Below are 18,550 nucleotides of genomic sequence, written 5' to 3'. Positions count from 1 at the left end.
AATTTATTTTTAAAACTTGATGAAAATAATTTTTACTTATTCTTTAAAAATTATTTTTTATTTTTTTTGTTTTTAAAAATTAGAAATAAAAAACAACTGCCAGATAAAATACTAAAATTTTGAAAACAAATTTCTATTTCTATAAAGACTGAAACCGATTTTTAACTTCTTTTAGGCAGTGCACATGGTCAAATGATTTTACCTTCGTTATTTTTTAATCAAGGAATTGAAATCACATTAAGCAGGCTAACAACTCCCACACCCCACCAACCCTTTGACCGCACACCATATTTGTCTTGGGTTTTGACCAGTAAGAAACATCCGGGCTCCATCCCTATATCCACGTGGACTCCACTTCACGTTGCAGCATCTGAGCCTTTGGCGTAGACAGATTAAGGGTCTGGATTGGGTTTCAACAAGCCACATGAAGCCAGTTCGCCATCCAGCCCACCTACCAGTGACCCTGTGGGATGTCAAAGACTGCAGGGCTGAAAAGTTCTATATAAGTAGAACCTTCATTCACCATACACCTTAGTAAGTTCAGAGCACTACTGTCTAGTTCCTCTCTCTCTCTCTCTCTCTTTCTCTCTCTTTCCTTCTCGGTTGAAGTTGTTTCTTTGTGTGGATTCTAAGATATGGATGCAACGAACTGCCATGGAAGCAACAAGGTGGAGAGTTTCTGCGTGAGTGATCCGCTGAACTGGGGAATGGCTGCGGAGACGTTGAAGGGAAGCCATTTGGATGAAGTGAAGCGCATGGTGGCGGAGTACCGGAAGCCGGTTGTTCGGCTCGGTGGTGAGACGCTTACCATATCGCAGGTGGCGGCTATTGCCGGGCGGGAGGGGGATGTGAGTGTGGAGTTGTCGGAGACGGCGAGAGCGGGCGTGAACGCGAGCAGTGAGTGGGTGATGGAGAGCATGAGCAAAGGCACCGACAGCTATGGTGTCACCACTGGGTTTGGTGCCACTTCACATAGGAGAACCAAACAAGGTGGTGCCCTTCAGAAGGAGCTCATCAGGTAAAATTACTTTACAGTGGTTTTAGAAAATAGTCAAAATACTTCATAAAAGCACTTTTAAAAGTCGGTGTTAGGATACGTGAGTTAATGGGCACCAGTCAACTTTGACGTGTTAACTTATTCATATCTCTTAATGAATCGAGTCCTTTTTCGTTATCTAAAACAGTTGTTTTGATTTGAAAACTTGAATTGGTTGGTGATGTGCTGGGTTGTTGATGCTTGATACAGGTTCTTGAATGCTGGGATATTTGGGAACGGAACAGAGTCATGCCACACACTGCCTCACTCAGCAACAAGAGCCGCCATGCTCGTGAGGATCAACACCCTCCTCCAAGGCTACTCCGGCATCAGATTTGAGATTCTGGAAGCAATCACCAAGCTCCTCAATCACAACATCACTCCATGCTTGCCTCTGCGTGGCACCGTCACTGCCTCCGGAGACCTGGTTCCTCTCTCCTACATCGCTGGTCTTCTCACCGGCAGGCCTAATTCCAAAGCTGTCGGACCTTCCGGTGAAGTTGTCAATGCCGAAGAGGCCTTTAAAATGGCTGGGATCGAGTCGGGATTTTTTGAGTTGCAGCCTAAGGAAGGCCTGGCTCTTGTTAATGGCACTGCAGTTGGCTCTGGCTTGGCCTCTATGGTGCTTTTTGAGACCAATGTGCTGGCAGTTTTGTCTGAAGTTTTATCGGCTGTTTTTGCTGAAGTGATGCAGGGGAAGCCCGAATTCACTGACCACTTGACTCACAAATTGAAGCACCACCCTGGCCAAATCGAGGCTGCAGCCATTATGGAGCACATTCTAGATGGAAGCTCTTATGTGAAAGAAGCTAAGAAGCTACATGAGATGGATCCTCTGCAGAAGCCGAAGCAAGATCGATATGCTCTCAGGACTTCACCTCAATGGCTTGGCCCACATATTGAAGTCATCCGAGCATCAACTAAATCCATCGAACGGGAGATCAACTCCGTTAATGATAACCCCTTGATCGATGTTTCCAGGAACAAGGCTCTACATGGTGGCAACTTCCAGGGCACCCCAATTGGAGTCTCCATGGACAACACCCGCTTGGCCATTGCAGCCATTGGGAAGCTTATGTTTGCCCAGTTCTCAGAGCTTGTCAATGACTTCTACAACAATGGACTGCCATCAAATCTCTCTGGAAGCCGAAACCCGAGTCTGGACTATGGTTTCAAGGGAGCAGAAATTGCCATGGCTTCCTACTGTTCAGAGCTCCAGTTCTTGGCCAATCCTGTCACCAACCATGTCGAAAGTGCTGAGCAACACAACCAAGATGTGAACTCCTTGGGCTTAATCTCCTCCCGGAAAACAGCTGAAGCGGTGGATATCTTGAAGCTCATGTCTACCACATACCTAGTGGCACTCTGCCAGGCCATTGATTTGAGGCATTTGGAGGAGAATTTGAAGAGCACGGTGAAGAAGACTGTAAGCCACGTAGCTAAGAAAACTCTAACCACTGGAGCCAATGGAGAACTCCACCCATCGAGATTCTGCGAGAAGGACTTGCTAAAAGTGGTGGATGGGGAACATGTATTTGCCTACATCGATGACCCCTGCAGCGCCACATATCCACTGATGCAGAAGGTAAGGCAAGTTCTTGTGGAACATGCGCTGAACAATGGGGAAAATGAGAAGAATGGCAGTACCTCAATCTTCCAAAAAATAGGGGCATTCGAGGAGGAGTTGAAGGCCGTTTTGCCCAAAGAGGTTGAGAGCGCAAGGGGTGGGGTGGAGAGTGGAAACCCATCAATTCCGAACCGAATCAAGGAGTGCAGGTCATACCCATTGTACAAGTTTGTGAGGGAGGAGCTGGGAACAGGGCTGCTGACTGGTGAAAAGGGGAGGTCACCAGGGGAGGATTTTGACATGGTGTTTACTGCAATGTGTGAGGGGAAGATCATCGACCCTCTTCTGGATTGTCTCAGTGCTTGGAACGGTGCTCCTCTCTCAATCTGCTAGGGGATTTCACCCTTGCACATACTCTTTTACTTTACACTTCCAACTTTCTTTCATCTCTGTTTGTAAAACTTGAGATTGTCTGCACGCTTTCAATTTTGTGATACAAATTTTTTTTGTATTAATTCTTGGCTATGCGAAATATTTGATACCAATTTGTTGGAGTTATAGGATTGTGGTAAATATAACTACAATTTGAGCTCAGATACCAATTGTTGAAATGATAGGATTGTAGTACAAATATCAACAATTCGGTCTTGATATTTTACAAATTTTAATTGTACTTCTTTCCTTATAACACACTCTCTAATAGAATGATATCTTGTATCAATGTGCTTGCTTCAATCATGAAAAACTAAATTTTTTTATAATGTAATTGATAATGGTCTGCCCTTGCATTAACCTTCACAAGTGAGGTTAATATCTTTGCTATACTGTCCAACTTGTTGATTTTGATTACAGTTTGTCACAATCAGCTAGCCTAGGATTCTCAACATATTATTTAAATGATCTTATCATGAGGTAGACTCATTGCATAGCTTGTCTTGTCTTATAATAGTTCCTACATCATAAGTCAACATGCAAGTTATTGTTTAGTTTGCATGCAATCAGTGGAATTTGATATGATTCCAAGGTGGATAGTAGAAAAGATTTAGGTTGAGCTATGTACATACTAGAATGGTTAGAAATGACCATTATGGTTTTGACAACGGTTCAAATTTTTTTGAAATGCATATCTAAGGACCTTTGGGTTAAAGGTTTTACCATAGGGATGATCCATTCTCATAGATAAAAGTTGGTCTGGTGCAAAGTTGACCCATACCCAAAGGTAGAGTTTGGCTTAATACATACAAGTGTGACCTATACCCGAAGATGTAGAGGTCAGCTTAGCACAAAGATGACCCATTTCCAAAATAGTGAGGAGTCAATTTTGCACGAAGATAACTTTCACATACAACCATAAAGGGTAGTTTAACAAAGGGATCAATGTCTTGAATTAGAAGCATTAATACTAGTTTTCTTTAGGGTTCTTAGATTTTATTTATTTTTTTGGTTGTTCACCTTGACCATTTATTCCTGACTAGATTATCAGTAAGGTCTTTTGTCTTGAGACTAACTTGGCCTTAAGTTTTTAATTGGAAGGTTTTCTTAACTCATGAGTTGTATTTTTTCACCATTTTTCTTTTCAAAATAAAATAAATAAGCTAGATATTATAAAATAGATGTGTTAGAGAAGATTTATTTGAACTTCAACTGATCACTTGCTTTAGTGATAAGATTTCCTTCCATTTAGCTAATGTGTATGGGAGTTACTATCAGGATCATTCTTGTGCTTTTTGATGACTTAGGTGATCTTTTACGATGCATCTTATTTATGAACACCCAAGGTGCTTTGAAGCATGTTTGTATACCATATGCTGCTAGCGACTTTTATAACCTCTTAATTTCATACGAGTGCCTTTGACTAAGTTTAAAAGCATAAGCAAGTTTCACCTGATAAAGAGTCTTAAACTCTCGAACAAGTTGAGTGAGATGCAACATGTCTTAAGTGGTCTTTTTGATAGAGATTTAGTTATCAACTGTGAGGATGGGTGTCCTGGCTGGTAGGTGTGGGTTGGATTGCTTTGCTGGTCTTTGAGAATGAGGTACCTTTGGTTACTTGAGATGAAGATTGTCTAGTTTTTTGTACCATGGGCTTGTAACTATGTCACTAACCATTTTCCAATATGTAGTAGTTGTTGAATTGGTAGGCTCCAATTTTCAAACTTGCTTATCTTGCTATACAAATATTATTAGGTATGTCCGTGTACAAGGAGGGCTAAGTCATAACACTTGGGGCTTAGGTCATGGACCCTAAGGCTATAGGTTTTAGCTAGACATATCTTCTTAGAATTCTTATCATATTCAAGAATTACTCTCTTAGCGTGAAACAAAGAAGGGTACTATTGTGATCCATATATATTTGCTACTCTTTAATCCCATATTTCTGAAACTTCAAAGCTAATATTCTTTTGAATATCACACAAGATAAAAATGATTGGAGAAAAGATTACAAGAGGAAAATAAATAAAAGAAAACTCCATTGGAATGATTCAAATTCATTTTTGACCCTCCATGACAACTTTTTGTTCTAACTAAGGAATGCTTAGACTTTCACACAAATAGTGCCAATGAAGATGCTCAAGATCTTCCTGAATGAATTTTTATTCATCCATTTGGTAAACATAGAGAAGGATTTTTGTCATTTAGTAGATGTAGAGAGTGATTTTTTATGGAGGAGGAGGACCTCTTTTTGCCATGCATTTTAGGATTTATATAGTTAGGGCATTCTGTCATGAGTCAAACTTTTTCACGAGTTGGCACATGGGTTAATAACCTTTTTCACTAGAAGCCAAGAGTTGGTAATATCTTCTTTTAAAGGTCAGGTTTGTTAGTTTATTAGACCTTGAGGTAGGTCATTGCCAAGGTACCTATTATTAGGTAAGTTGATTTTAGGTAGCTTCACTCCCCATTATTTATGGTGTTATGTATGTGTACGGTGGGTAGATAGTCAAATTGGATCTAGTTGATATCAAGACTAAAGACAATATTTAACCCATTAGAATAAATTAAAGAAACAAATATTATGAGATGAAAGTAAAGTACAAAACTATTTTTAACTTGTATTACTAATTGGTTTACTCTTTTAATCCCTTCAAAAATTATGTTTTTATGCTCTTGAGTTGCATACCTTTGGATGTTATTTTAAGGGTTCATGATTCTTCATCATGGGTATGGATGAATATGGCTATTCAATTGAGGTTGTATAGTTTCAAGGACATCTTTTCCCAAATTTTTGTCTAAAAGGCATTTTATATCTTTAGAATTCAAAAAAGAGAAATATTGTAGTTAAGTAGTTATGTGGTAGAAGTGGGTGTGGGGATGGGTCCAACTAGGATGTAAGACAATGGTAGTAATTAGAATATTGGAGGGTTGAATTTCTATCTATAGTCATTGGTCAATGCCAAAATCATGAAGTTCCTTTCTCTTCTCCAAAATTAGTTACCATATATAGTTAATGTTTAATTATTTTGTACAAAGGGAGTGCCACTTCTTCAAAGCCAAATGGATTAAAATTTTAAAAGGGAAATGGAAATAAAGAAATAGGAGTTTTCAATGGTGGTATAAGTAAGAGGGTATAGAACAAGGAACCATTAATTTGAGTAGCAAGCATGGCTAAAGAATTTAGGCATAGTCCATATAAGTATGGGATAAGGACAAAGTCTCCTATTGTGCTTTTATAACGGTTGAATTTGGTTTGTTCAACTTACTTTTCAAATGCTTTAAAGATGCAATTAGAATTCTTGTATAGTTTGTGCATGAATTGTACTTATATGTATCATTGGTTTTCTTTGTTAAGCAACATCTAATGGCTCAATTTATACAAGCAACATCTAATGAATTAATGGATATGGATTATACAATTTTATAGAGTTCTACCCAATGTTTTCAGAACCGGACCGGTGATCGAACCGGAAAAATTACCAGTTCACGGTTCACCGGTCGGACCGGCGGTCGAACCGCTATTGAACCGGTGATGTAATAAATATATAATTTATATATTATATAAAATTAAAAATAATTATAAAAATTAAAAATATATAAAATTATAAATTTTAATAATGTTTGATTTTTATATTTGGTATATTAAATTAAATGATAAAGTTTAATATTTTAAATTTATTAAATAGAAAGATGTAATATTTAAGAATGAAGATATATTTAAGATGAAAAAATTATATATTTAATTTTATCTTTTTGTCTTTGTATTTTATTGTTTTAAAACTATTCTATTAATTAATTTATACTATTTTTTTATAATTGTTATAAAAATAAACAGGAATTTAAATATTTACATTTCTTTAAAGATTTTATATGATAAAAATTTGAAATAAAAACATTAATGTTAAGTCTTATTATATATATATATATATATATATATATTAATAACATTGCAATGATATGGTTCAAAGTCCAGCCCTCATGCGTGGCCCTCAAAGAGGCAGTCCTATTCTCAGTCCCACATCGGAAGCACATGAATTCCATGTGCTTCAAGGGCTCTATAAATACCTTGCAACATGCACAGCAAGCCAAACAAGTCAACAAATGGGCTTAAATGCATGGCCCAAGAGAAATGTTGACAAGCTAAGGTTTTATTTGATTGGGCCCAGTTGTTTAAACCAAGTATGGGCTTATAATCAATTAATGTTATGGGTGTGGTATGGGCTCAACGGATAATGGGCCTTTTAATATCAAACAAAATTTTGTAGAATATAAAAAAGAAGTCTTGGCCGGTTTTTGAAAAACCGGACGGTTTGTCCGGTTCGGCGGTTCGACCGGTGGTTTGAATGGTTCAATGCCGGTTCGATCATAAAACGGTTCATTGGGACGGACTGAACCGGAAAGTTGACCGGTCGACGGTTCGACCGGTAGGACCGGCCGGTCCGGTCCGGTTTTTAAAACATTGGTTCTACCATAGAAAAATTTGGATAGATATATATCATGGTAGAGGAAATAAATGAAGGAAACATGAGAGGTGAAATATTTATACAAAAAATATAGATTAAAATTCATGAAGATATGAAAAGAAAAAACAATCGAAACTAACCTATAAAACAAGTTAAATAGAAATTTAATAGGTTTGGCATTAAGCATTGTAAGTTTAGTAAGCTATTAAAACAAACAAGATTTAATTGGGGTGTTGAAAGAAACACTATGAATGTTACAAAGGAAGTGTGATAAAACTATTTACAAGTATATATATATATTATATTTTGTTAGACGCATCCAAAGACATCACAATTTCAAAAGAGAGGATACGAGCATAACAAATTTTCGGACTTACGTTTAATAAATCTACTAATACTGGAGTGTTTCACCGTGCATCCACTTAAAAACCACTTGAAACTAATGATGAGATAGAATTGGAGAGTCAACTTATTCACTTAAACACTCATATGAATTTTGATACCAATAGCACTAGCTATAGTAATCCTACTCATATCTTTGATGAATCAACAAGTCAGCATTGAAAACAAACTGCAACAAGTGTAAAGAATAGAAAAACAAAAAAGAGAATAAATCAGAATAAGTTGGTTATGCCCTTCAAGCATGAGTTGAGGCAACAAAGGCAAAAATAGATGTCTCTTTAAACAACCAAAAACTCATAAAAAAATATTCAATTATAGACATTCCTTAGTTAGAAACATAATTAAGCATTATTTTTATGTGTTGAAAGTACTTTGTAAATGTTTTAAAGTATTTTTTTATTAAAACAAAATAAAGATATTTGGCAAAGTTTTGAGATTCACTTCTAAAAATTTAGAAAGCCTTTTGAAGTCAGTTTAGAACAATCACTTATTAAATAGGGAATTTGAAATTCAATTTTTAAAGGTTGTAATTTCTAATCATCTCGAAATCATTTTCAAATGGATTTTAAAAACTTTCATATTCATATTATATGTACATCTTTATGTGCTATAGTTTTCTACCCAAGTTTTATTCGTTTATAATAATTTTATTTATTTATATCTTGATTTTACTCTTATCAAAGGCCAAGAATTCACACACATTCTAAGGCATAGTGGCTTGATAAGCATGGACCACCTTGGTATTTTCCAAACACGTTTCTGTTTGGAGAATATATTTTCATATTTGAATGGATTGATACAAAAGTTGAGTTGGAAAGAAGGTGAAAGTACAAGGAATTTAGTCAAATACAATGGCTTTTGACGACTAAATGAAATCCCCATTTTGTCTCAAATTGAACAAGAGATGGATTAAGACTAGTTCCCATCTCTTCTTCCCAAACTATTTTTGCAACAGGTCTTGCCACCCACCAAGTACTCACCTATTAATATGACATTGCTCTTTCGTCCAAATTCAATCAATCAAAATTGTGGGAGGAAGGCATGCTTGATTGATCGGCTACAAAAACCAATCTTGTATTTATACTTAGTCAAATAATTTTTCATTAAAAATTGATGAAAAAAATCATATGATTTAATAAATAAAACTCATATCTATATCATATGAAAAAGTCTCATCTATATTTTATGAATGGTAAAAATCATATGATTTAATAAATAAAACTCGTATCTATATCATATGAAAAAGTCTCGTCTATATTTTATGAATGGTAAAAATCATATGATTTAATTAATAAAACTCATATTTATATCATATGAAAAAGTCTTGTCTATATTTTATAAATGGTAGTAAAACTCATATCTATGTGACTCATATCTACATTACATATATCATCTACATATTAATTTTTGAAACTACGTTTCTATCTATTTTTTAATTTATTTTTAAAATTTGGTGAAAATAATTTTTATTTATTCTTTAAAAATTGTTCTTCATTTTTCTTTGTTTTTAAAAATTAGAAATAAAAAACAACTACCAAATAATATGCTAAAATTTTGAAAACAATTCTCTATTTCTATAAAGACTGAAAACCGTTTTTTAACTTCTTTTAGGTAGTGCACATGGTCAAATGAAATTACATTAAGGAGGCTAACAACTCCCACATCCCACCAACCCTTTGACCGCACACCACATTTGTCTGGGTTTTAACCGGTAAGAAACATCCAGGCTCCATCCCTATATCCACGTGGATTCCACGTCACGTTGCAGCATCTGAGCCTTTGGCGTAGACAGATTAAGGGTCTGGATTGGTTTTCAACAAACCACATGAAGCCAGTTCGCCATCCAGCCCACCTACCAGTGACCCAGCGGGATTTCAAAGACTGCAGGGCTGAAAAGTTCTATATAAGTAGAAGCTTCATTCACCATACACCTTAGTAAGTTCAGAGCACTACTGTCTAGTTCCTCTCTCTCTCTCTCTCTCTCTTTCCTTCTTGGTTGTCGAGAGAAACCAGCTTTTTGAAGTTGTTTCTTTGTGGGGATTCTAAGATATGGATGCAACGAACTGCCATGGAAGCAACAAGGTGGAGAGTTTCTGCGTGAGTGATCCGCTGAACTGGGGAATGGCTGCGGAGACGTTGAAGGGAAGCCATTTGGATGAAGTGAAGCGCATGGTGGCGGAGTACCGGAAGCCGGTTGTTCGGCTCGGTGGTGAGACGCTTACGATATCGCAGGTGGCGGCTATCGCCGGGCGGGAGGGGGATGTGAGTGTGGAGTTGTCGGAGACGGCGAGAGCGGGAGTGAACGCGAGCAGCGAGTGGGTGATGGAGAGCATGAGCAAAGGCACCGACAGCTATGGTGTCACCACTGGGTTTGGTGCTACTTCACATAGGAGAACCAAACAAGGTGGTGCCCTTCAGAAGGAGCTCATCAGGTAAAAATACTTGGTGTTTTTTGAAAATATTTCTAGGCTTTAAAAGCATTTTTGAAGAAAAACGACCGGTGTGTTTGAAAATAATTTTAGGAAGTGTTTCTAACATTTATAACACTTTTGAAAATTTTCATCATATATTAAAAATGTTAGAAATATTTCTTATAATCATTGTCAAACGCATTCTAAGTCTTCTATAAAATTTAAAAATCACTTTTGAAATATTGAAAAATTAATACTTGATAGACTATAAGCTTAAAAACATTTTAACTAAAAACACTTTTATTAAAAGTATTTTGACTGAGAACTCGTTTGATAGTGATGCTAGGAAGCATTTTTAATATTTTTAATACGATAAAATTTTTATCATTTAAATGTTAGAAATGTTAAAAACACTTTCTAGAATCACTTTCAAGCGTAATCTTAGAGTGTGTTTGACAATGATTTTAGGAAGTATTTCTAATATCTTTAATACTTTAAGAGTGCGTTTGATACTAATTTTAAGAAATGTTTCTAATTTTCTAATGTTTGAAAAATAAAAATTTTCAAATGTTAAAGACACATTTTAAAATCTGTATCAAACTCACTCTAAAAATCATGGCTAATACATTCTAATAAACCCATTTTAGGAGTGTTTTTTTAACATACAAAATATTTTAGAAAAAAAATAATTAACAAAATTTAAAAAACACTTTTAAAATTGGATAAGTAAGTGTAATAGTGTCAAACCAATCAACTTTGACTTGTTAAGTTATTCGGATTTCTTAATGAATATGGTCAACACGTCCGAGCCCACTCGGGGAGTCCTTTTTGGTTACTTTCTATTATCTAAAACAGTCGTGTTCTGATTTGAAAACATGAAATGGTTGGTGATGTGCTGGGTTGTTGATGATTGATACAGGTTCTTGAATGCTGGGATATTTGGGAACGGAACAGAGTCATGCCACACACTGCCTCACTCAACAACAAGAGCCGCCATGCTCGTGAGGATCAACACCCTCCTCCAAGGCTACTCCGGCATCAGATTTGAGATTCTGGAAGCAATCACCAAGCTCCTCAATCACAACATCACTCCATGCTTGCCCCTGCGTGGCACCGTCACTGCCTCCGGAGACCTGGTTCCTCTCTCCTACATAGCTGGTCTTCTCACCGGCAGGCCTAATTCCAAAGCTGTTGGACCTTCCGGTGAAGTTGTCAATGCCGAAGAGGCGTTTAAAATGGCTGGGATCGAGTCGGGATTTTTTGAGTTGCAGCCTAAGGAAGGCCTGGCTCTTGTTAATGGCACTGCAGTTGGCTCTGGCTTGGCCTCTATGGTGCTTTTTGAGACCAATGTGCTGGCAGTTTTGTCTGAAGTTTTATCGGCTGTTTTGCTGAAGTGATGCAGGGGAAGCCCGAATTCACTGACCACTTGACTCACAAATTGAAGCACCACCCTGGCCAAATCGAGGCTGCAGCCATTATGGAGCACATTCTAGATGGAAGCTCTTATGTGAAAGAAGCTAAGAAGCTACATGAGATGGATCCTCTGCAGAAGCCGAAGCAAGATCGATATGCTCTCAGGACTTCACCTCAATGGCTTGGCCCACATATTGAAGTCATCGAGCATCAACTAAATCCATCGAACGGGAGATCAACTCCGTTAATGATAACCCCTTGATCGATGTTTCCAGGAACAAGGCTCTACATGGTGGCAACTTCCAGGGGACCCCAATTGGAGTCTCCATGGACAACACCCGCTTGGCCATTGCAGCCATTGGGAAGCTTATGTTTGCCCAGTTCTCAGAGCTTGTCAATGACTTCTACAATAATGGACTGCCATCAAATCTCTCTGGAAGCCGAAACCCGAGTCTGGACTATGGTTTCAAGGGAGCAGAAATTGCCATGGCTTCCTACTGTTCAGAGCTCCAGTTCTTGGCCAATCCTGTCACCAACCATGTCGAAAGTGCTGAGCAACACAACCAAGATGTGAACTCCTTGGGCTTAATCTCCTCCCGGAAAACAGCTGAAGCGGTGGATATCTTGAAGCTCATGTCTACCACATACCTAGTGGCACTCTGCCAGGCCATTGATTTGAGGCATTTGGAGGAGAATTTGAAGAGCACGGTGAAGAAGACTCTAAGCCACGTAGCTAAGAAAACTCTAACCACTGGAGCCAATGGAGAACTCCACCCATCGAGATTCTGCGAGAAGGACTTGCTAAAAGTGGTGGATGGGGAACATGTATTTGCCTACATCGATGACCCCTGCAGCGCCACATATCCACTGATGCAGAAGGTAAGGCAAGTTCTTGTGGAACATGCGCTGAACAATGGCGAAAATGAGAAGAATGGCAGCACCTCAATCTTCCAAAAAATAGTGGCATTCGAGGAGGAGTTGAAGGCCGTTTTGCCCAAAGAGGTTGAGAGCGCAAGAGGTGGGGTGGAGAGTGGAAACCCATCAATTCCGAACCGAATCAAGGAGTGCAGGTCATACCATTGTACAAGTTTGTGAGGGAGGAGCTGGGAACAGGGCTGCTGACTGGTGAAAAGGTGAGGTCACCAGGGGAGGATTTTGACAAGGTGTTTACTGCAATGTGTGAGGGGAAGATCATTGACCCTCTTCTGGATTGTCTTAGTGCTTGGAACGGTGCTCCTCTCCCAATCTGCTAGGGGATTTCACCCTTGCACATACTCTTTTACTTTACACTTCCAACTTTCTTTCATCTCTGTTTGTAAAACTTGAGATTGTCTGCACGCTTTCAATTTTGTGATACAAAATTGTTTGTATTAATGAATGCTTCTTTCTTAAAATCTGTTTTCTAGGTTCGATTGGTAAGTAAAGACACAAAAAATCACCCCACTTCTACAAGAGACGATCTTCAGAACCAACCTCCTTTCCTATTTTTTGCTGAAAAGAAATCTCCAACCACCTTTAGCAGCTTGTGGTAGACGTAAAATGAAACAGAAAAAGCTAGAGGGGAAGAATGACTATAAAAAGCCCATGGCAGCAAAGAGAAGAGCATGAGACTTCCCCTTTCCAACAAGCAGTGAATCAGAAAAAGATAATACAGTCAAAGTTGTGAAGCAATGAAGCAGCTAAAACTAATTCCATCTAGGCAAAAAGGAAGCACCTCCAAACAAAACCGCCTTAAGGCAACTCGGGGAAAACCCCTCACATGACCAAAATTGACTCTTCCTTTCAAGAAATTCTTATTTGTTTTTATTAGAATATCGCTTCTGCCTTTTAACTTACAATCTTCTTCTATTTCTTTTCCAAGCACTATAAAAGCACCAAATAAATTTTGTCATATCTACTTAAATATTAAAATAGGTCTACCCTTCATCAATCCTTTCTTCCTTATTCAGAAGGATTGAGAATTTGAATGTGACCAAAACATTTGCAATTGTAGCATTAGATAGCGAAAAAGCTAGAATACTCCCTGCTTCTTGCCATGCTTCTTCCTCGTCCTTTGTTTGGAGAAGTATAAGAATTTGCTTTCTTTTCATCATTAGAACTCCAAAAATAATGAAGTATAAGAATCTTCTTTCTTTTCATTTTCAAATTTCACTACAAGGAAGAAAAAATATATGGTGACATTTATAATGAGTCACTATAAACATAGGGTGTCACTACAACATAGCGTCTCCTAAAATTATTATTTCTTTCATGGCTATATTCACCTTCTTTCTTTGAAACATCCTTTAGAAGAAGATAAAGTTTGCAAAGATTGTCATAGATGAACATGATTCAATTACTTACTTTGCCCTAATGTCATGAGATTGGAGTGATCCCATCAAGCTTGATTCTTCACCCCAGCCACAACGATATGTTCAATTTTCTAGTCATGCTTCTCGAAATCATTTCAATAATATTTCGATAACCACTGAGCTCCATTTGATCACATTTCATTGACAACAAATAATCGTGATCAAATGGAGCAAATTCAAAATATTTTGTTTGACAATAAATGAATATGATCAAAATGTTAACAATATGTTCAATTTTCTAGTCATGCTTCTCAAAATCATTTCAATATTTTTTTTTTATTATCAATTTGCTCCACTTGATTGGATTTGATTGAAAAGAAAATGAACTTGATTGAAATATTCATTAAGAACATTTTTGGAATCCTTCATTATGAAGGTATCAAATTCACCTTTATAAGTTGCTTGTCTTGCCCTTGGATCCTTAATATTGTTTTAACTTTGTTTTCACCCTTATAGGAAGTTAATGTTTGTCTTGCCCTTGAAGTCCCATTAGTTTAACTTTGTCTTTACCCTTATAGGTTATTTGTTGTCACATCTTATTTCTCCTGCAAGTCGATCTTAATTTCTTATACAAGGAAAATATTTGTAGAAAAAAATACCTACATCATTGACTCATGATAGAAAAGACTATTGGTAAAAATATAAAGTGATCAGATTGTTTGAATATATATCCTTTCTTCACTTGTTATATGTCTTATATAGGAAGGTTAATTTGCTTCTTGTTTGTTTTTGCAATTATTAATTTATAAAATTCCCATTAAGGAACACTAAGCCAAGATGTAAATCATAAAGCCTGAAAATGACACAAAAAATAAATCATAAAGGGGTGAGGATGAAAGAGATTGGTATGGAGATAACGACTTCAAGACTAAGCTCCTCATTTACTAAGAATTAATACGTACCTAGCTAGATCAAGATGTCCAAAATATTTCTTACATTAATTGTAGTGATTTGGTCATTTTCACATTCAAAGTTCTCGTCACATGCAATGGATTCTTCAATAGCAAAAAGCCCTATTTGAAAAGGGAGCAAGGCTACTTTTGGCTTAACCAAAACCTTTCATAGGATCAATCTGGCCATTTATTACTCTTCCAATGGTGTAGAAGCCTGTTAACACAATGGGGAAGATATTTATAAGTTTTCACATAGAGACTACAGAAGGTAGCTTGACCAGTATCTGATAACGGAATCGAATGTAGCATGCCATCACTTTCAAACAAGTGATGAGGGCCATGAGGTTGGTGATGGGGGTTGAGACCATTTCGAATATAGGTGCCATGCATTAAGGGAAAGCTCTCCCTCCACCATGGAGCGGTGGGTGGGAAGAAGCTCCTGGTTCATTATTTATGAGGATTTTATTTCGCTTAATTTTCATTTACAATTATAAAAAATAATACAGCAAATGAATTATAGAAACCACAATGAGAGAGGACAGAATTTAATTGCATGCATGCATTTACTAGTAGACTTCTCAAAGTAAAATTTTACTTGTGTAATTATCTTATTAATTTTAAGTCCTGATTATGTAGATCCATAGGAGTGGTGTTGCAGAACGTTACACCAAATGCTTCAACCCCATTGCCTTTTCTGTTCATGAACCTCTCAGCCTTGAACGCCATTGGATCTTGCCTAGTCTTTGGGATCCAACCCATCTCCTTTAATTCACAGCCTTTCTTTGAATGAGCCTTTCTTAGTGAATCTCATGATGTTTAAAGGAATGCCAGTGAGTGCTGAGCTAGACAAGGTTCCGAGAATTGGTGTGCTTCCACGGTCTGCATCAACTGACTCCAAAATCCGGTGGTTCGAGGCGCCTGGCTTTAATGCAATGCATGCCATCAATGCATGGGAAGAAGAGATCATCCTGGTTGCACCCAATGCCATATCCATAGAGAACCTTGTTCACAACATAGAAAAGGTCCATTTCTCACTAGAAAAGGTGAGAATCAACTTGAGGAATAGCTCAGTCACAAGAACCACCCTTTCACAGAAGAATTTGGAGTTGGGCTCAATAAACCCTAGCTACGTGGGGAAGAGAAACAGGTATGCTTATATGGGTATAGGGGAAATGATACCAAAAATGAGTGGGGTTGTGAAAATTGACTTGGAGTTGGTGTGTGAAGTGTCAAGAAGGCTATATGGAGCTGGGTGCTTTGGAGGAGAACCCTTGTTTGTGGCGAAGGATGGTGCAAGTGAGGAGGATGACGGGTACATAGTGTCATACGTGCATGATGAGAAGAGTGGAGCCTCGAGGTTTGTGGTGATGGATGCCAAGTCACAAACCCTTGATGTTGTCGCAACAGTGAAGCTTCCTAGAAGAGTGCCTTATGGCTTCCATGGCCTTTTTGTGAAAGATGGGGATATCAGAGAGATTTACTAAGAAAGGCTCATTTTCTTGTTAAGTGACAAACAGTAATTGACTCAAATAAAACTCCTCCAATCTATCTTATGATGTAAGCAAGTTAGGTGAAAGTCACTCAATATGTCAATTTCTCTTATAAATTCTAGTTAAAAGGAAGTAAAATGCATCAACTAGCTACTTTGAAACTTATTTATCAACAGGTGTTACCACAGTATTGAAAGGTACTTTTCGATGCCTACTATGATATGTAATAAACAGGAGCTTATATATATATATATATATTATTTATATCCTAGTTTCATTTTGAGTCATTATATTAAAGACCTACAAATAATAATTAAAGGAAAAATCTTGGAAGAAGAGGAAGGCAGTTGTTCAAAGCCTAAAGAAATAAAAGAACCAATAAATCCTGAAAATACAACTGTGCAAACAATAGAACAAGTGAATATGACAAATAAAGTTAAATCTATTATTTTTCCAACAATAATTAAGTTAAAAACTATAGAATTAAAAGTACATGCAATATTAGATACTGGAGCTAGTAAAAACCTTTTATTTGAAACCTTAGTGCCTCAAGAAGACCAGCAAACATTAGTTCAACCGGTAAAGTTAGTTCAATATAATCAACAAAAACTAATACTAACCAAGTATATTTCAAATGTACCAATAATAATTAATAACATAACATTAGTGTTACCCTAAACTTATCTTGTACCTACTATAAGTTTATATCCTTTCATTTTAGGTTTAAATTTTGTACATTTTTTAAAAGGAGGAATAACAATACAAAATAACCAAGTAAGTTTTCATCATAAAACTACAACAATTGTTTATACAAACATGGAAAATGTCTTAAATAAAAATCATAATGTAACTTCTCATCAAATTAACAAAGTAGAAGCACAAAAGGATAGTATAATTAATGATTACTCAGAACAATTAAAAAATACAGATAAATTAAAATACCTTATATTAGAAGTAGAAAAAAATAGGAATTATAGAAGAAGATCCACAAAAACATTGGAATAAAAATAAAACAACCTTTAAAATACCAATTAAAAATCCAGATTTAACAATAAAAACGGCAGATATGCCATGTAACCTTATAGATACAAAGGAGTTTAAAATTCAAATAGAAGAACTGTTGTAGAATAACCTCATAAAACCAAGTTTTAGTCCCCATAGATCCTCAACCTTTTTAGTTAGGAACCATAATGAAGAAAAATGAGGAAAAACTAAAATGGTTATTAATTATAAAAGACTGAATGACAATACATATGATGATGCCTATAAAATTCCAAATAAAGATTCTTTAATTAATTCTATTCAAGGATGTAAATACTTTTCTCAACTAGATTGTAAAAGTGGATTTTGGCAAATTAGATTAGAAGAAGATAGTAAACCATGGACATCGTTTTCATGTCCTTGTGGATCATATGGATGGAATGTAATGTCAATTGGACTAAAAAATACTCCTTAGATATTCCAACGAATGATGGATAATATTTTTGGTAAATATTCTTTTGTTCTTGTATATATTGATGATATTCTTGTTTTTTCTTATACTCTTCAAGAACATATAAAGAATTTGGAACTTATTTTTGAAAAGCTAATTAGTCGTGGATTAATAGTAAGTAAAAAGAAACTAAAATTATTTAAAACCCAAATAGAATTTTTAGGATAGAATTAGAGGATGGACAAATAAAACTACAAGATCATATAGTACAAAAAATAAATAATTTTCCAGATAAACTCGAAGAATTAAAAACCCTTCAAAGTTTTTTATGATTATTAAATTATGTTAGACCATATATTAAAAACCTTAATAGATTAGTTGGACCCCTTTATAGTAAAACAAAAAACACAGGACATAGATATTTTAACCAAAAAGATATTAAACTTGTTCAAAAAATAAAAGAACTTGTGAAGCATCTCCCAACCTTACATTTAACCTTAGAAAGCGAATATAAAATAGTTCAAACTAATACTTTCAGTATTCTAACTATTTATTTCCTTTGTATACTTAAACTTAATTATTATTAACCCTAGTGTCCTCTTTGCCTCTCACCATTACATATTAATATTTTTTTTCACCCCAACACAATGCCTCAAA

The 18,550-nt window shown here is 36.3% G+C and overlaps 2 protein-coding genes and 1 pseudogene across 2 annotated transcripts; all 3 read left to right on the top strand.

Moving 5' to 3' along the window:
- Positions 1-540: 540 nt before the first annotated feature.
- On the top strand, positions 541-3,197 carry LOC117932190 (phenylalanine ammonia-lyase-like). The gene is made up of 2 exons (XM_034853301.1): positions 541-1,018; positions 1,247-3,197. Exons 1-2 carry the CDS (start codon positions 636-638, stop codon positions 2,994-2,996), a joined length of 2,133 nt encoding a protein of 710 aa, XP_034709192.1. The 5' UTR covers positions 541-635; the 3' UTR covers positions 2,997-3,197.
- Positions 3,198-9,865: 6,668 nt separating this feature from the next.
- On the top strand, positions 9,866-13,121 carry LOC117932193 (annotated as a pseudogene).
- A 2,674-nt stretch (positions 13,122-15,795) lies between these two features.
- On the top strand, positions 15,796-16,455 carry LOC117931991 (zeaxanthin 7,8(7',8')-cleavage dioxygenase, chromoplastic-like). Its single transcript, XM_034853049.1, has one exon. It carries the CDS (start codon positions 15,796-15,798, stop codon positions 16,453-16,455), a length of 660 nt encoding a protein of 219 aa, XP_034708940.1.
- Positions 16,456-18,550: the final 2,095 nt, after the last annotated feature.

This window comes from Vitis riparia, chromosome 15, assembly GCF_004353265.1.
Source record: "Vitis riparia cultivar Riparia Gloire de Montpellier isolate 1030 chromosome 15, EGFV_Vit.rip_1.0, whole genome shotgun sequence".
In the NCBI taxonomy this organism is placed as follows: domain Eukaryota; kingdom Viridiplantae; phylum Streptophyta; class Magnoliopsida; order Vitales; family Vitaceae; genus Vitis; species Vitis riparia.
This window is presented reverse-complemented; position numbering and strand designations above follow the sequence as displayed.

Bases quoted from the DNA above. Each gene is read 5' to 3' on its own strand.
- LOC117931991 (XM_034853049.1), top strand. From the start codon at position 15,796: ATGCCAGTGAGTGCTGAGCTAGACAAGGTTCCGAGAATTGGTGTGCTT.
- LOC117932190 (XM_034853301.1), top strand. From the start codon at position 636: ATGGATGCAACGAACTGCCATGGAAGCAACAAGGTGGAGAGTTTCTGC. The intron at 1,019-1,246 runs GTAAAATTACTT...TGCTTGATACAG, and splicing joins CTTCAGAAGGAGCTCATCAG to GTTCTTGAATGCTGGGATAT.